The sequence below is a fragment of the Orbicella franksi genome, chromosome 15, assembly GCF_964199315.1.
Source record: "Orbicella franksi chromosome 15, jaOrbFran1.1, whole genome shotgun sequence".
NCBI lineage: Eukaryota > Metazoa > Cnidaria > Anthozoa > Scleractinia > Merulinidae > Orbicella > Orbicella franksi.
In genome coordinates, this window is record NC_138159.1 from 505,129 (window position 1) to 531,865 (window position 26,737).

General features: G+C 38.3%; 2 protein-coding genes across 2 annotated transcripts; one reads left to right on the top strand and one right to left on the bottom strand.

The window, feature by feature from the left end:
* Positions 1-750: 750 nt before the first annotated feature.
* Positions 751-13,214, bottom strand: LOC145470847 (S-adenosylmethionine-dependent nucleotide dehydratase RSAD2-like). Its single transcript, XM_081454726.1, has 6 exons — positions 12,532-13,214; positions 3,736-3,897; positions 2,756-2,985; positions 1,831-1,980; positions 1,281-1,313; positions 751-928 (listed from the first exon to the last, which is right to left on the bottom strand). Exons 1-6 carry the CDS (start codon positions 12,899-12,901, stop codon positions 764-766), a joined length of 1,110 nt encoding a protein of 369 aa, XP_081310852.1. The 5' UTR covers positions 12,902-13,214; the 3' UTR covers positions 751-763.
* Positions 13,215-14,450: 1,236 nt separating this feature from the next.
* Positions 14,451-25,945, top strand: LOC145470846 (uncharacterized). The gene is made up of 12 exons (XM_081454725.1): positions 14,451-14,889; positions 15,724-15,753; positions 16,768-17,055; positions 17,732-17,803; positions 17,958-18,577; positions 19,183-19,269; positions 20,586-20,711; positions 20,974-21,103; positions 22,341-22,414; positions 23,622-23,734; positions 24,190-24,345; positions 24,814-25,945. Exons 1-12 carry the CDS (start codon positions 14,529-14,531, stop codon positions 24,914-24,916), a joined length of 2,160 nt encoding a protein of 719 aa, XP_081310851.1. The 5' UTR covers positions 14,451-14,528; the 3' UTR covers positions 24,917-25,945.
* The last annotated feature ends 792 nt before the right edge of the window (positions 25,946-26,737 follow it).

Below are 26,737 nucleotides of genomic sequence, written 5' to 3' on the forward strand. Positions count from 1 at the left end.
GACGCTCAAACAATTCATAAATGTAAGAACTTTTATTATTCTGTCAAATCATCTAGCATACTGGGGAACGCTAACTGGGGACACAGGGCCGTAGCTAGGAAAAAATTATGGGTGCTTTCCATTATGCCAAAGCTTCCGGAAATTTCGGTTAGAAGTCAAATGGAGGTGGTCCACTTATTTCGGTCAGAATATTGTGACAAACCGGTTCTCTTCACTTATGGAAAAGGAAAAGGAATAAACAATGGTAAGAGCCATTCCTCTTGGTTGGAAAATGTCGTTCCATTTTCGTCGGGTATTTCCGCTGGTCTCTAACCGGTCAATCTGGCGTAATGGAAAGCACCTTACGACTGAGGTAATGTCCATGGTTCAGTTCTCTTCCTAGATATTTAGTGTGTTTCTGTTGACTATAAACAACTAAACGAAAAACAATGACTGAGGCAAGTGCCTCGGTCTGTCTCTTATTAGCTACGGCCCTGGGGGACCCGGCTTACTACATTTCAACAATCACATAATGTTATATACAGTAAAGAACAAGTTAAACGTGAGACAAAAGAAAAGGTAAACCAACAGAATCAGTAACTAGTTGTTACGGAGAAAACAGTCTTTACAGGAAATTATTATTTATTATCATTTCTGCTATCCTTAATTTGAAGAGAAAAAGTGTTTTCTATCTTTCTAATATACTCCTCTGTCTACGAGCTACCTTACAACTACCAATGTAAATATTCAGCCCGGTTAATAACTGGCTTATGGCATGATTAGTCTACCACTCTAGATTCATTTCAGCCTTGCTCCATGTGTATTTACCGCCTCGTTTAAAGAACATCTGCTCGTCAAAGCCACTGGCATCAATAGCGTTCTTAACTCCCACATCCAACAAGGATTTTGATGGAACTTTAGCTCCAGATCTGCAGTCCAGAAAACGCATCTGAAATGACATGCAGAGGTGAATACAAAAAATAAGTCGTAGTTAGATACTTCTATCTTTTTTTGTCTGATTAACTTTCTCAGTTAGAGCAATTGTAACAAGGGAAGTCAATCTGTTTGGAGAAATGGTTCAAGTCCAATTTTTTATTCGTCCAACCCAAGAATGATCTTTCTAAATGTAAGGTTGTAAGATGCTAGTTTATCCCAGGTTTTGCCTCTCCCCCTCCCCTCCCTCAGCGATTAATCAGACTAATGGCCCATCTGTACACCAAAAGAAAAGTTTCCTGACCAAAACCACAATACTGGAGCGACTCCGGCCAGTACTCGAACGCAAAAGCCGTCTTGATACTTACGTATTCGTCCAGAATAAGATAAGAATTCTGCATCTCTATAAATAGAATAAAATATGAAGAATTGCTGAGATACCTTTCCGAAAGGAAAAGCAATGAAACAAAGAAACACTTTTACCCTATCAGACCCTATCAGAGCCACGGTTTAAGAACGGTTTAAGAAACCGCCGTTCTATTGCAAAAAAAATTGTTCATTAGCGCAATTCGAATACATGCTGCCGAAATTTATGTTTTTATTAAACTTTTCTTTGCATTCGAGGTCAATCCTTTGAAACAACTGAACTGGCACTGCAAAAAGTGACAAAACTTATATCTGTACGCTGTTTTTGGCCTTTTGTCATCTTGTCCGCACTATGTCTTTCGAATGAGTAAAAGGTGCGTGCTATAAGACCAGTTACTGTGATATCAAACCATTACGTTTCTATACGAGAGCGGTTTTCAATGGCGTTTCGTAAGTAATTGGTTTCGAATTGGTTTTACGACACTCAATTGAAAACCCTTCTATGCTGCACAAATCAACTTCAAGTCTCTCTGATTCAATCAATTATTGCACCTTTGCATTTGATTCCGGAACTAGGCATGACAACTTGGAATGCCTTTCGACAAACATATTGAAGGTATCATCAGAAATCACAAACTTTTCTGCGTCTCGTAAGGCGTCTGAGCCAGAGTTCTCTCCCTCAATCAGAAGACACTGGAATACCTGAGTATTGAAAATGAAAAAAATATTCCTCAAGGTACGTGAACAACCTGTAAAAGGGTGAGTAGTTTGAATTTGAACCCGGCATCAGTGAAAAAATAAAATAGCATATCTTCTCGATTTAACGAGCCTTGGCCTGATGAACAAGGCATTTATTAGACTTCTCAGAGTTTTTAAGTCATTAGTTTGATAGCCATGCATTTAGCCTACGTGCGGCCTGATACCTTATTGCACCTCGAATAAACGTTCAAGAGAGGCTTGTTTAAACTCGACCTTGGATACCCGGTGTTTTTTCGGGGTCCGGCGATTAATCGAAAAAATTGAATACATATGCATTTAACCATTTATTTGTAATTTTCTTAGATTTGCAATTGATTCAGTTTTTCCTTATATGGATTACGTACCATGCTAATGACTTTTCCATGGTTCTCTATAATTTCTAGTAATCAACCATCGCTCATTTGAGCTCAGGTTAGACATTATTGAAACAGTTGTTGTTATCATTACCCTTCTTAATATCATTTATAGTTACTGTTGTCGTTATCGACATCGTTATTGTTGTCGTTATTATCATCGTTAGCGTTATCGTTATCCTCATCGTTATTGTTGTTATTATTATCGTTAGCGTTACCGTCATCGTTATTGTCGCTATTATCATCGTTATCGTCATCGTTATTGTTGCCGTTATTATCATCGTCAGCGTTATCGTGTGATATTCGTTTCCGAAGTTGTTACCAATATCATAATCAGTTACAATCTCGCGGAATATATTGCTCACCTTCCATCGAACTGGAGCGAGTTCTTGAATGTTCTCATTCATGTCTTCATCAACATTGTAAACGTTAACTACAGTGTTAATTTTGAAAGCCACGTGATATTTCCTGCACCAATCCCGTACGTTCCGTAGACACTTCAGGTTGTCCTTCCCAGACTGATGGCGTCCAATTTGACGATTTTTCTCTTCGTTGAAACTGTCGCACGACACAGCCATTATGTCCAGAAATTCACCTTAAAACGCAATGTGATATTTTAGCACCTTATGTACGATTTGTACTGTTTTTCGAACTGAGTTGAGTCCAATTCGGTATGTTCCGATTTGTTTAATCACAAATGTGAATATTACAGAATTGGACCACACGAAATCCTGTAACATGCAAAAAATTTCGGACGCTTAATTTTCGGACACTTTTTATCCCAGTTCGGCAAGTTTCGGACAACAATTGCGTACACTTTTCTGAAACGTAGTAAAGTAAATTTTCGCCTGCAAAACACGGGTGAGAATGATACAACATCTGTGAAAATGATAGAATGGAATTTCTCTGCATTATGTTTTCCATAACAGAAACAAACATTTTCCCTTTCAGTGATAAAAGGAAAGAGCAAAGCCTAATCCAAGTTCTTGCTCTAGCACGTATATTGGCCTTACGTATATGTGATGACATCGCCCAAGAATTAATATAAATAATTCGGATGCTTAAAACTTTCGTACGGTTTCACTGTCCGAAATTTAAATCGTCCAAAATTTTTTGCAAGTAATGAATGTATGGAAGAGCGTGCACAAAAATAAGAAATATAAGCGTACAAGAAAACGAAAGAAGATCGTACACAACTCCAGTTATTGCTAGCGCACGGGCCGCTCGATTCAGATTCCATTGAATTAATGATCAGGCAACCGTGCTTCTCTCTTCAGTGAATCACCTATGTATCCTTAGTACTAACGTTAGATATTATCTGCTATAAAACTGCAAGAAAGCTTACCGTATTTTTTAAACCACTGTTCCGTAACCAAGCTTCCATTACACACAATCGTGACAGAGTCTAGTCCCAGATCTCTCTTACAGTAGCGTGTCAGCTCTCCCACAAACTCGCCACGTTTGTGGATCAAGGGTTCTCCACCAGAGAAATTGATTTTCTCCAAACCTTAAAATGAAAAACATAATTTGTTATTATAACCATTTCAATTGAGACTTGGTTAGACTAAATATTGTATAAACCATCTCTATTATGGTCGTGATCATTTTCACAACTTATCATATATTTATATCTGAACAATTTTCCAAAAACATGCCCGCTATTTTGGTGCAAAGTCTTAACACGGTTTTCATAAATGCTGTCATATATTAAAACAAGAAAAACATTGTGCCATGTACTCAGTATCAGTCTATAGCCGTTCAAAGTTATTTTGTGTAAAAGTACATTGGTAAGGGCATCACTTGTCTTCACGATACACAGAGTTGATAATTTTTTACCTCCAGAGATAAAGTTCCAGGCGAGAGTTAACTGTCTTGATGTAAAGACAAAAACTAGCAAGGTACTAAGAAAAACGTTATTAGACATGAGATGTTGGACTTCGTTTCATGATGGCGGCTATGTAAGACTAACATGGGCGATGTTTGATATCATACTCTTTTCCACCCGGGATTCTAACATCGAGAGATAAAGTCCTAGGTGACAGTTGTTTACCTTAATATCCACACAAAAACTACTAAGCTAATACAAAAACGTTATTAGACCAGAAAAGTTGCATGATTTAGTTTCAAGATCGCGGCCATATTACACAAACATGGCCGTTGTTTGACATCTTCCACCTTTCAACCCGTGAAAGAGATGGGATTCTAATACAGAAAGATAAAGTTCCAGGCAAGAGCAGTCTGTCTTGATGTAAAGACAAAAACTAGCAACGTACTAAGAAAAACGTTATTAGATGTTGGACTTCGTTTCATGATGGCGGCCATTTTAAACTTACATGGCTGATGTTTGACATCATACTCTTTTCCAAGCGATGAGAAGATGGCATTCTAACATCAAGAGATCAAGTTTTAGGTGACAGTTTTATATCTTGATATCCACACGAAAACTACAAAGCCACTACATAAAAAGTTATTAGACCAGAGAAGTTGAACTTCCTTTCGAGATGGCTGCCATATCACAAGTAGACAAACACGCCCGTTGTTTCAACATCACCCCCTTTTCAACCCGTGAAAGAGATGGGATTCTAATATCGAGAGATTAACTTCCCGGCGAGAGTAGTCTGTCTTGATGTAAAGACAAAAACTAGCAAGGTACTAAGAAAAACGTTATTAGACATGAGATGTTGGACTTCGTTTCATGATGGCGGCTATGTAAGACTAACATGGTCAATGTTTGACATCACACTCTTGTTTTGCACCCGTTGAAGAGAAGGGATTCTAACATGGAGAGATGAAGTTCTAGATGACAGTTTTTTTTTACCCTTATATCCACACAAAAACTACTGAGCTAATACAAAAAAAGTTATTAGGCTAGAAAAGTTGCACTTTGTTTCAAGATTGCGGCCATATTACACTCAGTTATCATTCCCTTTTCAACCCATGAAAGAGATGGGATTCTAATATCGAGAGATAAAGTTCCAGGCGAGAGTAGTCTGTGTTGATGTAAAGACAAAAACTAGCAAGGTACTAAGAAAAACGTTATTAGACATCAGATGTTGGACTTCGTTTCGTGATGGCGGCCATATAACACTAACATGGCCGATGTTTGACATCATACTCTTTTCCATCCGATGATGAGATGGGATTCTAACATCGAGAGATGAGGTTTTAGGTGACAGCTTTAGATCTTGATATCCACACAAAAACTACCAAGCTACCACATAAAAAGTTATTAGACCAGAAAAGTTGCGCTTCCCTTCATGATGGCTGCCATATTAGAAAAACATGGCTGTTGTTTGGACTTCATCCCCTTTTGAACCCGTTAAAGAGATGGGATTCTAACATCGAGAAATGAAGTTTTAGGTGACAGTTTTATATCTTGATATCCACACAAAAACTACCAAGCTACTACATAAAAGGTTATTAGGCCAGAGTTGCACTTCCTTCCAAGATGGCTGCCATATAAGACAAACATAGCCGTTGTTTACACATCATCCCCTTTTCAACCCGTGAAAGATATGGGATTCTGACATCGAGACATAAAGTTTCAGGCGAGAGCACTCTTTCTTGATGTAAAGACAAAACCTAGCAAGGTACTAAGAAAAACGTTATTAGACATCAGATGTTGGATTTCGTTTCAAGATGGTGGCCATATAAGACTAACATGGCCGATCTTCGACATCATACTCTTTCCCACCCATTAAGGAGATGGGATTCTAACATCGAGAGATGAAGTTTTAGGTGACAGTTCTATAATTTGATATCCACACAAAAACAACCAAGCTACTGCATAAAAAGTTACTAGACCACAAAAGTTGCACTTCCTTTCACGATGGCTGCCATATTAGACAAACATGGCCGTTGTTTTGACATCATTGCCTTTTTAACTCGTGAAAGAGATGGGATTCTAATATCAAGAAATAAAGTTCCAGGTAAGAGCACTCTGTCTTGATGTTAAGACAAAAACTTAAAGTTTGGTTAGTAAGAGGAATCAAGCTCGTTTCGGAGAAGTTTTGGTGTATTCAGCGGAAAAATTCCCGAGACCTTTAGAAAAATATCTTTTCTCTGTGGGATGAGTTTAACTCCGGAGCCCGCAGGGCAACGAAACTCCTAAATAACGGCCCAATAGCTTCCTCAGTCGACTCCCTGCCATCATATCAACATTGCATTACGTTTGAACAAGAAATCACAAAACGTATTACGAAGACGAAACACTTTAATCAGATTTTTTCCTCGAGGTTACTTTTGAAACGAAATTGACTTTAAATGTGTTTCGAAACGACTTGTAACGAAATGAGAGAAACGACCTACATCAGCATTCTGAGTGTCCGACCTTCAACAAGCACGGATCAGCGGTTTTCCACATTAGATACCAGGTTCTCTCTGTTCTCGCGCCATTTTCTGGCGTCCTTTTTGAAAGGTGTGAAATATTGAAGCTTGCATCGATCTCTTGGTCCTTTTTCACTGTTTAAAAACTCTACTTTGGCGGACAAAATTCAGTTTACCTTCACTTGTTCTCTGTGCACGATTTCAAGCAGTTTTTGGTGGCATACAGCTGGTAAAAACATCGATATATACGGAGGTACGAGTCAACAGGTAAAACGTAAGCCATTGTTGTCTTCCCGGGTTGTGTTGTACGTACGAGTAAGTTAAGCTTAAGTTTCCAGGGTAAAGTTCAGTTGTAAAGTTTGCTTAAGATGTATGGAATTGCCTCTGGTTGTAAATGTTTCTTTATCAAGCAGAAGCTATACATTGGAAGTTAATGTAACCTTGATTTCAAAAGGGACAGCAATGGGAATGATGGTGAATTACATGTAAACCATTAAATCAAACTACTGTGTAAAATTTACTGATTGATTTATTATGATATTTTCCTTAGTACTGGAAGCTTGATTTGAGGTTTCCCAGTGTGGATTTACACATAAATTTAACTAACCTTTTATGCGTATTGTATTTTAATCATAGGATGAAGTAAAATTGGTAATACCTTATATGTATGTATAATCCCTGGCATCCTTACTTGAAGAAAAAAAAGGAAAACCTGTGAGGAAGAACCCTGACTTACAAGATACATGTATGTATTTATGACTATTTAGGGGGCCATGGAGACTTTTAAAAATTTACTTTTGTAAGAGCTTTTGAAAAATTATATTGGCAATCAAATTTTGGCATTTCACAAGTCAGTCTCTATATATTTTATATATAAGCAAGGTGAATTGCAGATCTGTTCTCAGAGTGCTCAGTAGTAAACTAGAGCGTGATTACAACAGATGATGAACTGAGCAACTGTAGATCTGACTTGACATTTTATTACTATTTAGTTTCATAGTACACAACTTGTGTGCAGCACTCATGAGATAAAATTGCCAAATGTGAATTTACCTCATTACACTGATTTGAAATACACATGCAACCATTGGAAATATGATAGCTACAATAAGTGAATGCTTTTACAAAAAAAAGAGGAAAGTTGGAAATTATAGATAAATGCTGTTACTATTGTGTAACAACAAAAGCTTTAAAAGTTAAAATTTAGCATTTTTCAGGAAGAATTTGTTTGTGTGTCTACATGAAGTTATCAGTTCATTCCATTTATTCAGAGAGGCTAACTCAGGTTTACAAAGGTACTTCTCCCAGAGGCATAGGTTACATTGATTTGAAGTGGGGTTATATGGGGCAGCTTGCTTTAAAATCTTTCAAGTGACTTTGAACTTTGATTTATTGTCAAAGTCACTTGGAGGCTGCCCCATATAACCCCGCTTCAAATCGATGTAACCTATGCCTCTGGGAGGAGTACTTTATTATTTGTAAACCTGAGTTAGCCTCTCTGAACAAACGGAGTGAACTGATTAGAGAACTTCATGTAGATGTGCAAACAAATTTCTCCTGAAAAATGTTAAATTTTTAATTTTTAATTTTTAATCTTCTCTTATATTTCAATAATAACAGAGTTTATTCGTAATTTCTAACTTTCCTTTGTATTGTAAAAGCATTCGCTTATTGTAACTATCACATTTCCAATGGTCACTTGTGTATTTCAAATCAGTGTAATGATGTAAATTCCCATTTGGCAATTTTATCTGATAAGTACTGCACACAAGTTGTGTAGTACAAAACTAAATAGTAATAAAATGTCAAGTCAAATCTACATTTGATCAGTTCGTCATCTGTTATTTTATATATACATTATATTAAGGTACTTGTAAACCCTGTTTCATTGATGACCACTACAAATTTCGAGACAATTTGCTATAGTAATGTCAAACTACAGTGGAACTTTGATATAATGAAGCGCCACGGAATTGGCAAAGTATGTTCACTATAACAGGGTTTCGTTGTATCAAGGTTCTTTTCCGTATAGTCTACTATTACTGGGGCCATGAAAATCATGTTATACTGAGGACCTCATTATATAGAGGCTCATTAAATCAAGGTTCCACTGTACCAACCATATTCCTTCCAAAGGTAAATATTGAAAATTGAGTTCTATTACTCATTTAGGTTATTAGCCTAAGGAGGAATTTGTTTGCATGTCTACATGAAGTTATATCTAATCAGTTCATTCTGTTTGTTCAGAGTGGCTATTAGCCACTCATTTCAGGTTAAGAGCTGAAAATCCAGAACAATATTGAATTTGATACTCAAATTTTGATTGGATTAATTAATGCATGAAAAGTTTGCATCGTATCTAGCAAAAAATGAAAGGCTTCTAGAGCTTGCCTACCTTTGCCAGTGCAAAATGAAACATAATCTGTAACCTTGAACATTGTTGCTTGAATCGTTTCTAATGTTTTTAAGCCCACAAACTCTGGCCCTCACAATGTTTCATACACTGTTGGCACTGTAAACTTGATTAATGTGCAGCACAACTCTCTCTTCTCTAAAAGGCATCTCAAGTATGTTTTTGCATGCATTAGAAACCCAGGTGCTTACAGTGTAGCTTTGCAAATGTGTTAAAACCTTTTGGTCATCAATCCTGTCAACACTTAGTGTTGATCTCAGATCTTGGTTTGAATTTTCAGCTCTTTGTCTTGAGGTTACCCTATATCTTTCAGAGTGTCTTGCACCCACGCCATTTAGCATGTCTAATTAAAGCCAATAAAGCTGGCTATCAATCTACACGTACGCATATATACCAAGAATTTTGAAATAAAATGAATTGTCAAATTTTTCAGGGTTTCTCTATGCGAGCATCCAAATCACTCTTTGAAAGCTAAGTTAAAGTGAGTCTGCCTCAAATTTTGGACAGTAGCTAGTTTATCATCCATGCGGGTTAATTTTTATTTTGAAATATTTTTTCTCTGAGAGTGATTTTTGAATGATCACTCCACCATTCTTTAATCCTATTTTGGAAATGTTCTGTAACTTTTTACTGTGATTGAATATGGCAACACGCAGGCAATTTTTTTAGCGTTTTGTGTCCAGAAACTGAGAAAAAAAATTAAATTAGCAAGAAACAAAGTTCGCTTTGACTTGTACATGTAGTTTTCAAGATGTGATAATAATAATAATAATAATAATAATAATAATAATAATAATAATAATAATAATTATTTGGACTCCAGCACTAAAATGTCTAGGAAAATTTGGCAATTCATTTTATTTGAAAGTCCTTGGTATAGTTTGATAGCCAGCTCTATAAGTTGTAATTTGATATGGGGTTTACATACAGTGTCTACAGATTAAATCGGATGCACTACATCCCTTTTGTGTGAGACACCTCTAAAGGTATATGGTAATGTTAAGAGGGTCCCAATTGTTGAAACAAAATAATACTGATGTTAAATATGCAAAGTAAGGGAGGTGCGGTGGCCTCATGGTTCGTGCGCTCGTCTCCGGATCGAGCGGTCTGGGTTCGAGCCCTGGCCGGGGACATTGTGTTGTGCTCTTGGGCAAGACACTTTACTCTCACAGTGCCTCTCTCCACCCAGGTGTATAAATGGGTACCGGCGAACTTAATGCTGGGGGTAACCCTGCGATGGACTAGCATCCCATCCAGGGGGGAGTAGAAATACTCCTAGTCGCTTCATGCTACAGAAACCAGGATAAGCTCCGGCCTGATGGGCCACTTGGCTCGTATGCAGACTTTACCTTTTACCTTAAATATGCAAAGTAGCAATTCATTAATTCATCCTTAATTCTCTTTCGTAACATAGCAGCATCTAGTTCTAAAGTTTGCATACAAAATGTAAGTGTTTTTTAGACTGTTTCTCAGATGGTTCCTGCTTTTTCATAATATAGCAGCATCTAGTTAGAAAGTTGCATGCAAAATGTTATAGAGGTGGTTTTTTAGACTTTGCTTATCAAATGCTTCATTATGCCTTTTCATAACACAGCAGCATCTACATGTAGTTATAAAGTTTGCAAAAAAAAATGTTATAGTGTTTTTTAAAGACTTTGCTTCTCAGATGGTTATGCTTTTTCGTAACAAAGCAGCATATAAATATAAAGTAAATGCATACAAAATGTTATAGTGTTTTTTTAGGTTTTGCTTCTCAGATGGTTCCTTATACTTTTTCATAACATAGGGTCTTGGCAATGTAAATTCTTCCATAGTTCGATGAAAATAAACATACATGAACAAGTAACAATATAAGTTTTGTTATTTATGAATAAAGTATCATTTGAAATGAAATGAAGATGTCATAACGGCAGTTGTTTACTTTTTGTTGGGATAACATGCATATTGTCCTGGTAATTTTCTTTCTTTAGGGTGGGTTTTGTTAGGAATCCAAAGGAATTAAAAAGTGTGTTACACTCGGCAGTTTGAACACAGTTTGGGGGATATACAAGCTTTGGTATGGGTCCTCGGTACTTCACGTTGGCGTCAGTATTCGATCACGAATACGTTTCATACTTTACATGAGTCTCTTGTTCCAGTCGAACACGATACATGAGTTGAAGTGTGTCGTTTAGAATACCTTAAAACCTCACGTATGCCTCAGTATTCAAACATGAACACGTTTCCTACTTCGCATGAGTCTCGTGTTCCAGTTGAACACCACAGAACACTTGAAGTGTGTCGTTTAGAATACCTTAAAACCTCACGCATGCCTGAGTATTCAAACATGAACACGTTTCATACTTCGCATGAGTCTCGTGTTTCAGTTGAACACCACAGAACACTTGAAGTGTGTCGTTTAGAATACCTTAAAACCTCACGTATGCCTCAGTATTCAAACATGAACACGTTTCATACTTCGCATGAGTCTCGTGTTCCAGTTGAACACCACAGAACACTTGAAGTGTGTCGTTTAGAATACCTTAAAACCTCACGTATGCCTCGGTATTCAAACATGAACACGTTTCATACTTCGCATGGGTCTCGTGTTCCAGTCGCACGCTTCGGACCATTAGCGTGTTGTCTGACTGAACTACGCGGTAGCGTATACTACCTGCATAAAAGCCGTTCTTGAAGACGCAAGATATCCTTGGCTGTGAAAAATGTGTCATAACTTTCGTATTCATAGAGCATACTTGACGTATTCATTAGTATTCGAAGACGTTCACGTCAGAAGTGGCGTCGTGCATCTCGTGTTCCAGTCGCAAACTCTCGAACAACTGATAGTATTCGAAAATGTTCGAGTCATAAATGATCGCTATACCTTCGAAGAACATCTAATGCAACATTAATCTACCAAAACGTGGCCCGTATGATTTATCGAACACATCGAGTCATTCACGAGTATTAAATTTGAATACGGAAAAACAGGCCGGATTCCTATAAAATATTCTAGGTGTATTTCGAGTCAGCCGTAATCGAATACGTCAGAACATTGCGGCATACGCGGCCTGCGCCAATCCGTTTTCGAGCGAATTCGGGCCCGAATATTTGGCTTTTCGAGCAGTGAACTAGCACGGTACTAAGAAAAACGTTATTAGACATCAGATGTTGGACTTTGCTTCAAGATAGAGGCCATATAATAATAACATGGCCGATGTTTGACATCATACTATTTTCCACCCGTTGAAGAGATGGGATTTTAACATCAAGAGATGAAGTTTTAGCTGACAGTTCTTTACCTTGATATCCACACAAAAACTTCTAAGTTGGTACATAAAAAGTTACTGACTAAGTTTTCCTCTCACTACCTTGACGGGTCTGGTATATCTGGTGTTGATTGTCCCGGGCCAACCTGTTTACCTGCATCCTTAAGCATCTTTAATCCTTGTTTAGCTTTCTCTAGAGGCAGAACAAATGAAGTCTTGGCAGTATGGAAGCAGAAACCACATTTGTAGTTACACTGTCTTGTGAAGTGATAGTTAACGCTTCGAGGAACTGTCGAGCAAGACAATTTATCATTGTTGCCTGCGTGCAGCGGCTGGTCTACTCGTGAAACAATCCGAGATCGTCTTCTGACCGACTTTTTGTTCCAACTTGCTTGTGTTTCTTTAGGATCGGAAGGTTTCTCTTTTTGGAGTTTTCTGTTTACAAAAATCCACTTCTTGAAGAGGAAAAGTACTGTCACTGTAAAGCCAGTGACTGACAATAGAATAAAAATGGTAAATGACATACTTTAAGGCTACTTTAAACCGGGGATATTCTCCGATAGCTAGTCTGTTGCAGCTGCCCGCTCTTCTCGAGAAAAATCTCCTACGTCGAGGGTCCGGCTGGGGCTGAACATAATAATATGTCCCTTGCATATAATGATATCCCGCGCATGTTCCGTGCATGCAACAAGCAAGACAACAAAGCAAATTGCTAGCTCAGGACATATGCTTCGATGTTCTTCAACAATACAAACTAAGATTTCTTTTAAAACAAACTAAATATAGTCATACGCAAGCTTAACCAACAGGTTCAACCCGCTTGTTTTAATTGTCGCATAATTAAAAGTAAAATCTGAGTGTGTTGCTTATGCTAATGCACAATTGAAAACTAGCCTTAATTCAGTTACAAACGGAAAACAGCCCAGGGCGAGCCAACTACATGCAAAAACCAACAAAGTAAACAGCTGAACAATACAAAGCAAAGAAAAATATTTCCATAAGAACAATACGAAATTGATCATGTTTATCCTTTATAACACGCGTCATCCAAAGGCTAATCAGAACTTTAACTGTGGTTAAAAGCGCATTGGTGCGACGGCAGAGTCGACTGCAGCCCTAGCCGGCCTTAACTAGTGTTAGGTACAGTACGTGGTCTCGCACGATCTTTCTTGAACTTTATGTGGTAGTCTTATCGCTTACGTTTCAGAAAGAACTTGTTTTCACATAAAATGTTCCTTTTTTTTTCTTCCAGCTCTCTTTTTCTTCTGTTTTGTCTTAGTCGGCTTCAAATCAGAAGTTTCGCGCTTGTTTGCGATTTTTATTTTCCAGAACGTGTTCGTGGCCCTTTTTCTAAACCTTGGCGGTCGTGTAATAAATCTCTTATTTACCAAGCTTGCTCGGGACCGTACTGGGAGCTTACCAGATTACCGGTCCACGGTCTTTTTTGTACGGACTTCGCTGCGTTCACTTTTGGGGAGAGAATTTTCCTGACCGCGTTTTGTGTTGCTTTGTTGAGGGCAATTTTTCCTCTCGTCTCCTTTTCTTGTGCGGAAATTTCAGTTTTAAACTATTAAAGTAAGACTGACTTTACAAGTTGGACAATACAGATTTTCAAACATTTCGTCAAACACAGCCTGATTTCTTGCTATTTAAATTATTACTTGTACTGTACAATTTGCTAACTAGATACGCAACCAATCAGTTGAGAAGAGGATGTCTTTCGCTCTCTTTACCCCTCTCACCTGGAAATAATTGCACTCGTTTTCTCTGAGCTCCGGCTGATCTGAACTTCGTTGCTTGACTCAAACATGGAGATTTGAAGTGATGAGCCTGAAAATAGGATGCATTACGAACCTTACGGATGCGAGATCTTGGGTGCTTTCCATTAGGCCAAAAATTCCGGAATTATCAGTATGGTTCGGTCGGACCGGAAAACGGAGGAGCACTTATGTAGGAGGTCCAGCTTGACCAATAGGATCACTTGGTCTGAAATTTGGCATTCCATTTTTAAAGAAATCACTTCCTCCCCTTTCTTCTTCTCAGTAGACTTTCATTCATTTGGGAGATTGGGGAAGGAATCGAAAATGGTAATAAGAATTCTGCTTGGTTAGCACGGTTTTAGCTGATCGGCTGCGAAGGACCTGAAGCTAGATGATGAACAAAACCGGAAGCGGAAGTAAAGCGGAAGTCGAAGTTTACTCGTCCCATGAGGCTTTAGGAAACGGTGGAGTAAGAGTTGCCGTAGTGGAAGACATGGAAAACATTTCTACCTACAGGTCGCTTTTATTGGAACTTTCGAATAGTTTGACATCTTCGGACCTTGAACAGCTGAAATTCCTGTGCCGAGATGTTATACCTGCTGGACGAGCAGAGAAGATCACTCGACCGTTTGAGTTCTTCGCTGCTCTGGAACAACTAAACATGCTATCCGAGGAGAATCGTGATTTCTTGGCTTCCAAACTGATTGCTGTCAACAGAAATGACTTAAGAAATAAACTGTTAGGAATTCAAGGTAAGAATAGCAATTTGCTCAGCTTGTTATCGGCAATAGGCTAGTTACACACACAAACTTTCCATTAGTTTTATTGGATTAACACAAGATCGACTTTTACTCGCTTGTTCGCATCTAGATCTGTCGCCTTCCTCAAAAGTTTCCTCATGTAAACGAATTTGATGGAACTGAAAAAGGAATTGCATTATATTGTGCATGGGCAGATCTGGAAGTTCAGAAACAGGGGGCCGAAGAATTTGCAAAAGAGTGCAAGTCAACCGGCCCAAGCGAATGAAAAATTCACTTTTCCTCACTTTTGCTAACCCAAATCCAATTACCCACCAGCCTCCCCAAATCCGCCCCTATTGTGTTTAATCCCTTGTTATTATCAAAAAGTTGTTTAACAATGTGTAGTTCCAGAAAATATCCATACCTCCCCCACAGAAGGGATGTTTTCTAAGACCCCCCTTCCCTACCCCTCAGTAAATTCCAATTAAAGCTTCATGTATTTCTTTAAATTTTTTGGTCTTACAGAAAAGTCCCACACGCACCCCATGGAAGGTCAGTGGAAATTTTCAGAGGGTGGGGGATGTAGATAGTAAAATTTTTCAACAAAAGTGGGAAGCTGTTAACTAAAACATCCAGAGTTGTGGGGGATCCTCTTTGGGGTATGGATATTTTCCAAAACAGATACATTGTTTCAATAAAATTGTTATTATAGCGACAACTGGCAAACCCAGCAATTGGATAGAAACCCAACAATTATTGCACAAGAATGTGACCCTTTGAACATGTAACATGTTTAAACGCATTGTTTTGTTTCAAATTATCACGCTTACATATTTTTTCTTTCAGGAGATCAGTTTGGCCAAGGTGCCATGGCATGTAGGTATTATAAGAACATTTAGCCTAGGGGTGGCATATAGGTTTGATTCCATTTGCTCTCTTAGGTCAGGTGTAGCTCAAGTCCTGCATTATACCTGGCAAATTTGTTTGTATTAAGGTGTTCTGACTCTGATAAATGCAATTCGCTTCTGTGATTGGTCTAGAGAAGAATCAGTCAATCCACAAGCTTGTTATTTCTCAATGGTTGATTCTTAATTCAAATGAATACTCAAATTTTTAAAAACTCAAGTGTGAAGAGTTGATTCTCAAGAATCACGGCTTACTGTGTATTTCAATAACATGCAAACGCTGCTTAGTCAATGGCTGGGTCTTCTTAGTTGACTTCTAAGGAAATGGAAGTTTACTTCAACAAGTTCAAAAGGTCAAGTCCTGAGATGAAAACTTTAAACAACTGAAATATGGGAGATTGTTCATTTTGACCTCTTGGCCCTAGGAAAAGTTGTTCAAAGTAGAGCACTGCAAATTCGACCACAAAAATGTGTTAAATATCCAAAAATGTTTCCAACAAAAAAGCCAAAAGTCAGCCAAAATATGTCTGAAAATGTATTTATGGGCTTTCTGTCATATTGTCAATCAATCAATTAATCAATAACTTTATTTAAGTGTCTGGTCTTCTAGCTAGCCTTAAGCTTACTAATCCAGGAGATTTGGTGATGTGTACGGGAGACTGGGAGATTCAGTCTGTACCCAGTAGACTCAGATGCAAGTCTGTGGGTTGCAATACTGTAGGTAGATTTTGATCCAAATATTTGTTTGTTTCTTTTTTTCTCAAAGTTAGTTTGATGTTGTCTTGACTAAGTTGTGATTGACAGCAGCCAAAATGCAATCATTAGTTGGGATTTGAACTCCAAAGTTTGGGTGTTTTTTAAAGGTGCAGTGAAAGAGACCATAAAGCTTAATACTTTTGCCTGGTACTGATGCCAGAAATATGGGCCCTAAGTATAAATCTAGGTCAGGCACTGTGCTTTTCATGCTTCTGTTATCAATTCACAGCAACAGCAGGGGAAGCGCCACCCATACTATACAATCGCGCGGTACCTGACACTTTAGTTCATGACCTTGTGGAAGATCTTAGTACAAGCTGGCGAATGCTGGGCAGACGCCTTGGACTTGCAGAGGGTGTGTTGAAGAACATTGAGTCAGAGAATCGCCGAGTTATAGAGAAAGGTGTGGCAATGTTTGATGAATGGAAGAATAGGAAAACTACTGATGCAACAATGCAGGCTTTGAGAGATGGCCTGGAGAAGATAGGCAGGCGTGACTTGTCAGAAAAAGCGCGAGGTACTCAGACCTTTCTTTACTTTGTTCAGCCTAATTTGTGTTCATAATCCTTATTTTGTGTTCATAATTGCAATTATCTCTTGTATATAGCATGTGTGAGATTCAGCCCACTTGTGCACATACATGAATACATTTTTAGTTACAAGTTTTAGTTTTCGAACTTATTTCTTCGCCATATTCATCCAGGAAGTACATCAAAAGTACTTGCATGGCATTTTAATTTGGGCAAACTGCGTGAAAACATATGATACAATCTCAAGTGTTTGATCTAATCCAGAATTTTGTGGCAACTCGATACATGCTAAAATTACACCCGAGTGAATAAACCAATCAAATCAGTGCATTTGCATTATATTGGTTGCCCGTTGGGATTTGTGACTGGCAAGCTGAAGTGTAATCTTTCTCGTGCAATTCAAACATGTGATATGTCATATATTCACATTGTAATTCATATTATTGCACATAGTGTTTGTTCATTTGTAATGGAGCAAGCGTATATGAAGAATATCATAATGAAAGGTTTTGTCAAATAAATGGACTAGAAACTGTATACATGCCTGATTTGTTGTGCATGATCACAGACTGAAATAATCAACCTTATTTAAAATAAGTAACACAGTGTTAACATGGGGTTGGTCAATAATGATATACATAATATTTGAACATTTCTGTGTAGATTTTGCATTAAGGAAATGGCAAGAACAGTTCACTGCTGCAGTTGAACATGACCAGCGACATATTCAAACAGGTTTGTGATAAAGTTGAGACTAATAGAAACTTTATTAACTTTGATTAACACTGTACAAGGCCTCATTGCATAATTTTTAAATTATGAGTTTTAATGCCCCATTTAAATTGTGAAATATGCTTTAGAAATTAATGTAATGCAATTCAATCCACAGAGGAAGAAAGAAGACCTTTTCCAAACTTAAATGACTTGGCTCTGGCATTACCTGATTATCCATCGACAACTGGTACACAGCGACAACCAGAGGAGCAGGCTGAATCTTATCAAAGACCTTCAGGTTCATCATCTTCAGTACCTCCTGTAGTTTCAAGTCAGTTGGATCCATCTGTTTCAAGGCCCATAGTTGCTCCAGCCCCTCCTGTATGTCAACCTGCTCCAGATTTTTCAGATCTTCATATTTCAACTCCTGCAGCTGTCCCAGATCCTTCTCTTCCGTATCCTGTGCCAGTTTCCCAGTCTGGTAGAGATGACTCCTTACTTCCACCTCCAGCGGCAGCTGCTCCACTTAGTGCCAGTCCATCTCATGCAGGTCAAAATAATCCATCAACAGATGCAGTAAGTGAAACTACACAAGTTGACTCAACGCAAGTGCGTGAGCCTGCAAATGGGGGTCGCTTCAGTGAGGATGTCACAGATCATGGCACTACCAATAACACAAGAACAAGCGTTCCAGTGGATTCTGCCCTGGGCTTAGAGCTGACAATAGATGGACGTTTCCTGGATCCTGAAAAGTATGACCCTGTAAAACTGTTAGGATCTGGAGGTTTTGCTAAGGTAATTTATCACTTAATATTTTGTGCATTCTGTTGTTTCAAGCATGCTGTCTACCAATGCTCTCATTAATCCAATACCATGTTGGGGTTTGAATAAGATTCAACTGAGCGTTTATGATATGGAGGTGTCCACATGGATTCTGGTTCTCTGGGAACCAGTGAACTGTCTGTAATAATTATACGTGTCTGTATTACGGCATTGCCCATAAGGAGAGTTTTGACTGTACATGAAACAGTGTTTGGGGGCAAATTAATTCAACAGACACAATACAGTGTAAGGTGAACATAAGTATAAAATTATGATGTACTGTAGTAAATGTTTTCCTTTCAGCTATACTTTTAGTTGGTTGATGTTTTCTTTATTGACTAGCAATAAATTGAAAAACATAACTAGATGAGTGACTGATTCACTGAGATCAAAAATTAACTATGACATGAATTTTATACATTAGTTTAGGTTAGGGTATTTTTTGTACATGTGCTTATGAACACAATCATTTTATACTTTTCCCTCTATAATCTCCATGGCAAGAACCACATTGTATGTGTGCCACACTATTTTGCTGTGTTCTGTCATGTAATTTTTTTCGGTTTATTAATCTACAGGTGTATCTCTGCATTAATAAAAAAACAAGAAAACAGATGGCAGTTAAAATGTGTGATCTTGGAGTGAACCATAGTGAAACACAAAAGGTACAATCCTATCTAGCTATCCATCCATCCGTCCCCTCATCCGTCTGTCTGTCCATTTGTTCATCTGTTTTTCCATCCATCCGTCTGTCCGTCTGTCCATCTGTTTTTTTTCCCTTCCCTCCTTCCGTCTGTCCATCCATCCATCCATCCATGATGATGCTTAAAATTATGAATGGTATGGCCCCAGAGTATTTAGAAGACATGGCCTTTACTGGAAATATTGGGAGGTCAGTTTATAATCGTAAGATTTCAAAGCAGAATCTAGCCTTACCAAAAGTTAAAACCAATTACTTTTGGAATTGCTTTGCTTATACTGGAGCAACAGTCTTGAATGTGTTAACAGAAGAAATGAAATATGAAAAATCCATGGGAGCTTTATAAAAATTATAGTAAAATCACCCAATCTCTCTATCGATTTTTAGCACAACATTTAACTCGTAAGCCTAGGTTATTTCTTGATTTCATTTATAGATATTCAATGTATTCATAATTAATATATTGACACAAACTTGTATATATAATTATTTTAAAAACTTAGTTGCCACATGCAAGTGATTATATGAAAGTTCTTATATTTGAACTGTGGAGAAAAATATGAAGAGATGATTGATCATCGCAATTGTATACGCAATTTAAGCAGCTATGAAATTAAAAGCCTGAAAAAAATTCAGGTGTGAACGGGATTCAAACCCATGACCTCTGTGATACTAGTGCAGTGCTCTACCAACTGAGCTATCAAGCCTACTGGGAGCTGATCACATTGTGAGTTTGTAATATGACTGTAGATGATGACAAATGCAAGTGAATATATGAGAGGTCATATATTTGAACTGTGGAGAAAGATATGAAGACATGATTGATCATTGCAGTTATGCACTCAACTTAAGCAGTTGTGAAATTAAAGCCTGAAATAAATTCAGGCCTGAATGGGATTCAAACCCATGACCTATGCAATACTGGTGCAGTGCTCTACCAACTGAGCTATAAATCCTACTGGGAGTTGGTCATGTTGTGAGTTTGTAATATACCCATATATGATAACGAATGCAAGTGAATATAAGAAAGATCATATATTTGAACTGCGGAGAAAGTTCATGGCTTTTGGGAAGCTAAAGTAAGTGCAATGGATTGTAATTTTTGATCAAAGTTACCATTGTTAAAAAATGTTTCCTCTCAATCTATCCATCCATCCATCCATCTATTCCTACCTCAAAATTCAGTGTTTGTTACAGGTAGAGGTATAAATAAGTAGAGTTCTACAAAAAGGTTTTATAAGACTAAAGTTGATTGAATTTGAATGTTGGTTTTTTTCTTAGCAAACACAAGCAGTGAAAAGGGAAGTGAAAATTCTCACTGCTGTAAAACATGTCAACATTGTGGAATTCTTCTCCACAGAGGAAAGTCACAATACTCTGCTGCTGTTTCTGGAATACATGGAAGGGGTAAAATAAAGTACAGTGTAATCTTTGTTATGTTAAAATAAAGTTTGCTTGTATTTGAATGACTGAAGAGACCGTTCTTTCAATACAGATATATTCTTTAAATTGTTAAGTCATAGAAACACCTAAAAGGCTAGGTCATAACCAAAAAAAAAAAATCTAAAATAATTATTTAGTCATTTTATGAACAGGAAACTTGTTAATTTTGTTTTGATGAATTTTTACTCCTAAGACATTTTATTCTATACTGTATGGTATATTATAGGGCTCTGTGCATGACTTGTTGATACGCAAAGGTCCCATTCAAGACCCTTTGGTCAGAAAGTTTACGCTGCAAATACTGACTGGAGTGGACTTCCTTCACAACAATGGAATTATTCATAAGGATATAAAAGGTTAGATTTGACTTGGAGTAAAAGCCCTTGCAAGGGCTTATGGATGAAAGGAAACAAGTCTTCCAGTGTTAGCAGTGTTATATTGATATTGTGAATTCTGAATTACTAATAAACCAATAAGAGTGTTCATTAACATACATGTACACGTAAATAGTGATGATTGATAATTGTGAGATTTATGGTCTTTTTTGTTTTTAACCCCGGCCATTGACTCCCCTGTCACCTATATCCAACCATCACGAGTGTTGGCCTTTGTTCCACTTCTGACGTCATGACCTTTGACCAAAGTTGGTATCATCTATACTCAAGTTCTGCAGGTGGAAAAGATCTTTTCAATGATACCCAGATCAGAGTGATCGGCTCAATAGAGCCTGAAATATGCAGGAAAATGCTCAGAAATTTGAGTGAAAAACTTGCATCAAAATTTCCTGTGACTACACTTAGCTACTATACTCCATGGTAGAAATTGCCTGTCTCGATGATGCTTTCTCAAACATTTTGAACTGGAAGCAAGCCCAGTAGAAGGTCAATCACTGCAGCAAAAGATAAGAAAAGGAGAAAAAGGAAAACTGAAAAAAAAAATTTTTTAAAATGAAAAGCCTAAAGACATAGGTCACTTTCTTGTCTAAAAAATCTCAAAATTTTGATTGCTGTTCATGCCTGAGCTAAAATGTCATAAAACGCAATGCTAGTGGAAAAAAGGCACGTGTTCATGCTGCGAATGCCTTTTTGAGTAAATTGGAGTTAATTTGGCCCAATCCAGGCTGAAAACCTCCAAAATGTCCAAAAAATGCATTTTTGGCAAAAAGCTCTGGGAGTCAATGGGTTAGTAGTAGCTCAATTTGTGAATCCACTGACCTCAGCAAAAACTATTTATGCTATAAACTTTTCACAGAACTTAGGGCTTCTCCCTAGGCCAAGATTAAACACGTTTCCCCTTCCAAAAACCTGGCTCTTGCCAGGCCCAGTTAATAAAAATCTCTCTCTAAGTGTGATTGAGACAATCATAGTTACTATTACGGTTCACTCCACTGTTAATATGGAGGCTGGCCAACTGGCTTTTTAGAAAGTTGTTGTTTACAAAGGAGTTGATTGAACTGGAAACTGTCAGAACTAATGTAGCCATAGTGATCGTATGTAGAGCTTGAAAATGCAATGTTAATTAGTTCATGCTCTTGATCTTGCTGCCTCCAATATTTCTAGACCTGCAATTATTGTCTTATTTATTTTGTTTCAGGTGGCAATGTTCTGCTGGACAAGCATCAAATGAATGTAAAACTTGCTGACTTTGGCATCTCAAAGATTATGACCGTAAGGGACTGTTACTGTTCATTTGTTTGTTTGTTTGTATGATTGACATTGATGGCTTATTGTAACAGTCTTGCAGTATTTCCAGTGCCATTTTATAATATATACACCTCAGACCTGAGACCTGACTCAGGCAAGATACAAATCACAATCTAAAGGGGAAAGGTGGCCCCATGGTTAGCATGCTCATCTCTGGATGGAGCAGCCCAGGTTCCAGCCCTGGCCGGGGACACTGTGTTGTGTTCTTGGGCAAGGCACTTTACTCTCACAGTGCCTCTCTTTACCCAGGTGTATAAATGGTTACCGGCGAACTTTATGCTGGGGGTAGCCCTGTGATGGACTAGCATCCCATCCAGGGGGAAGTAGAAATACTCCTAGTTGCTTCATGCAACGGAAACTGGGATAAGCTCTGGCCTGATGGGCCACTTGGCTCGTATACAGACTTTACCTTGCCTCTTTAAAAGGTGACAAACTTTAAAGTGATTGAATGGGATTTTACTTTTAATCTTTCTACCTTGGGGGTCATCTCAGAATATAAGGACTCTAGGGGGGTGGGAGGTAAAAATTTCTGATAAAGAGGAGGGTGGGGCAGTCAATATATGTTGGAGGACCTATCTATCAAATTTCACCAGCTCCTCTACCCAAGAGAATAAATGGTCCTTTTATAACCATACTTTGTAAGATCCACAATGGTAGAATATATGCCCTTGCTCTTCTGTACGAACCACACTACACTCAGTCCATACTGGTATTATCTCATGCTAATATTCTCCCTGTACAGGTCTCACGTTTGGGGAATAATTAAGCAATTCTGTGTTTACATAGCCTCATCTAAACACGAGAAGGGTTGGGAGAATTCAAGACAGTTATGCAAACCTGAGATGTAGTCAAGGGTTTGCCTAACTTTCAAGAATTCTCCCAGCCACCTGAGTATTTAGATGAGGCTTTTAAACATGGAAAAAGTGCTCTATTGCTTTTAGAAAATCATTCTCAAAAATACGCGCGAAGCTAAAACGTCACAACCGTGTTTACCTACTCTCATCTAAACACACCTATCGACCAATGAGAGCATGTGTAATAGCTCAGTTAGTCTTTTTTTAGTTATTCCAAATCTAGTGTGTATATATTATTTTCTTAGTAAATGGTGAACTGAAGAAATAAATAAATAGACAAACAAATAAATAAATACATGTGGTTGGAATCACCACAGGACCTAGGAACAGCAACTGGCAGTCGGATGACTAAGGATGTAACTGCCACCGTCCAATGGGCAAGTCCTGAGTTACTTGCCTGTGACAAAGTGGGATTTGAAACTGATATATGGTAAATGACAATGACGTCACATTAACAAATACATTCCATGTTGCCCTGCATCTATTCAGTAATTAATCACAGATGATCGTCTGCTGTAATCTATTACTGAACAGATGCACTATAACGTGGAATCTACTTGTTTTGGTGATGTAATAGAAAAACAACATAAATTTTAATGACGTAATCTATGAGGAAGGGATGGATTGATGGAAAGAGGGAGGAAGGGAAAAAGGAAGGAATGGATGAAGGGAGGGTGGGGAAGGAGACCTAGGTAGGGTGGGGGAGGAAAACAGAGGGAGAAGCAAGGGAGCTAATGTGAACAGGAATTAATGAATGCTGTCTTGAGGCCGTGCAGTTCTAGCGTTATCAATTATCCACTGTCTTACTGGCACGTGCCTTCAGTAATACCTGCTTGCTTACTTGGCAAGGTTCTTATCGTTTTAATATGGCCTTGATGTATACAGGAGTGTTGGGTGCACTGTGATAGAAATGCTGACAGCCAAGCCACCTTTAGATGAGTTACTATTGCCTCAAAGAATAGCCAAGATATCAAACCACCAGGTAGAACCGCCTCATGACTGCACATCGATAGCTTTTGGATTTCTTAACAAATGCCTCAGGTATGTGCTGTTCCGAAGATATTTTTAAAATGTTAACTTCGCACCCAGGATTAGGAGAGCAAAACAAAAGAAAGTATTTGTTCATCCCTCAACCTCATCTTATTTTATTCCCTAAGTTTCGCCTCCGGGGGAGGGGGTTACCCCCTGAACAATTGAGTGGGGGTGTGTGGCCCACTTTCCAAAACCCTTACCTTATTTAAGACCAAAGTCTGTGATTTTCCCTACCCTATTTATGACCTGACCAAAACGTTGATACCCTATTTAAGATATGACCCTTAAATCAATAGCCTGTTGCAGAACTGTCTTGTAATAAGTTCCCTAGCTCAGACCGATGTTAAACCAAATTCAAGACTAGAGTGCAAAAACATACCCCATTTGAGACCAGTATGGCCAAAGTTGAGGGAGTGTCTCCCCTCGCTGGTTAGGGAGTTGGAATTTTGATATATCATGTATTGTTCATTTTTTTAGTAAAAGGGACGTTCGTCCATCTGCTGCTAAGCTGTTAAAGGAAGATCCCTTCGTGAATTTTACAGAAGAAGAAAAGAGTCGACTGGCTTGGCTGTTCAGCTGATGTTCAGGGTATAAAAAGTAACTCCAGTCAAAGATTAATTATGACAGCTTACTTGAATGTGATACTGTGATAAAGCCAGCGAAGAGAAGGACTAAAGCTAATGTACAAAGACATTGTAATAGATATAGTTATTACTTCGAAGTATGAGCGGATGTCGTGGCTACTAAATGACAACCAGAATCACCATAGCTTCCGGCTACGCTGTTGCTCATATGGCTTGTCGCGTCACGCAATTGTGCGTGACGAACCTAAAAACCGTCTGCGTGACAAGGGTCCGTCGCTCTTTCATGGCATTTTGTCCAGGTTGAATCTGTTTAATAGAGAATGTACTATGACTCGTGGATGTTTAATTCAGAGGATCTCTTTCTCTGTAGCGAGCGTTTTTGTGTCTACAGTAGTGTGAAAGAGGCAGAAGATGAATTTTAATAGACCATATTCGTATTCTCGGTATTGGACTGGAACTAGCTTGCAATGGAGGTTCATGCGGTGGATATAATTAAAAAGGGATAAATGATATTTGCATTTGAGAAGACTCCCTGTATTAGCCTCATTTGCAAGTTAGTTCCAGTCCAATACCGAGAATTCGAGTATGGCCCATTTGTCTGTCACCTCACGACAAATAGACGAATTGTAATACCGGATCAGATATGAATAATTTCTAAAAAGAAACAGTGAACAAAGGTAGAACAAAAAACCCTGTGGCTTTTCTCTCTAAATGCAATTATATCGAGCAGGTAAACGCTGTAAGGTTCAAACTAGTGCTTACTCGATAGGTGCTTTATCGTTTTCCATGTAGTAGAAAATATATTTTAAGAATCTAATGCTTGTTTACTGAGTAGGAGGGCCAGCATTTGTCGAGTCTGGTGTGGTTGGAAAAATTTGTTTTGAAAAATAAAATTGTCTTGAAAATAGACAGCAGCAAGCGTCAATGGGACAACTTTTCCGGCCGGTTCCGAGTTTGCCCGGCTCTTTGCAAATGGTCCCGAGCTCTTCCTATCCTCTCCGAGATGTTCCCTGGCCAATCCGGTAAACGCACAACTCAGAGGTGGGTGGGGGGAGGTGGTGTGAGGGAGGAATGAGTGTGGTAAGCTTGAGTGAACATGTATCGCGGAATTTCGTGTGAACGGACGAGTTGAAACTGAAATGAGAAGTAGTGTTTCAGTAGACACTGGATATTCTAGGTAGAATCCTCGAATCTGATTGGTTCTCCCACCGTTTCCTATTTAACAATTAGATTATGAGCTCGAGAGAAATCGAGGGCGAATAATCTAATTGTTTTAGTATAAATCTACTAGTCGTTCAACATTTTATCTCAATCCTCTTAACAGACACCTCAAAAACGCAAAGGAGCGGCCGTCATTTTGTTAACAAGGGCACACTACTAGGCTACTCACTATCTACAACAGAATAGATAGTGAGTAGCGTAGCCAATCAGAGAACTGCATTTCTGATAGAGCGCTAGTAGAGTTTACCGCTATATTAATTGTTGATTATACAGAAGCTAAAAACGATGCGCTCGTGTTGATTCATTAGTAGCTTTTGCCCATTCTGTTTAGTTATTCCACGAAATCAATTCACAACTATGGATCATAAACTCACTGAACAATGACAATGAAGCACTTGGTGAAAAATAGTAAGTCTGCATTCAGCCGCTCACAACTGATGGCCGCACTTCTTCTAGGAAACCGGTCCCAAAGTAATAACAGATCGATAACCGATCCTTAATGGATGGTTTTTTTTATGTAAATGAAACTCGTAGATATTTGATTCACAGTTTGCATATGAAACAGTGCTACTCTTTATCTGCATTTATTGCTTTCC

What these genes read in the sequence shown, in the direction of transcription:
- LOC145470847 (XM_081454726.1), bottom strand. Translation starts at nt 12,901, where the DNA reads ATGTCATTTACCATTTTTATTCTATTGTCAGTCACTGGCTTTACAGTG. An exon ending in ACAGTGGTTTAAAAAATACG is followed by an intron (nt 2,986 to 3,735) that starts GTAAGCTTTCTT and finishes TTGCGTTTTAAG; the next exon opens with GTGAATTTCTGGACATAATG. An exon ending in ATCTTATTCTGGACGAATAC is followed by an intron (nt 929 to 1,280) that starts GTAAGTATCAAG and finishes ATGTCATTTCAG; the next exon opens with ATGCGTTTTCTGGACTGCAG.
- LOC145470846 (XM_081454725.1), top strand. Translation starts at nt 14,529, where the DNA reads ATGATGAACAAAACCGGAAGCGGAAGTAAAGCGGAAGTCGAAGTTTAC. An exon ending in CCAGCGACATATTCAAACAG is followed by an intron (nt 17,804 to 17,957) that starts GTTTGTGATAAA and finishes TTCAATCCACAG; the next exon opens with AGGAAGAAAGAAGACCTTTT. An exon ending in TTCTGGAATACATGGAAGGG is followed by an intron (nt 20,712 to 20,973) that starts GTAAAATAAAGT and finishes GGTATATTATAG; the next exon opens with GGCTCTGTGCATGACTTGTT.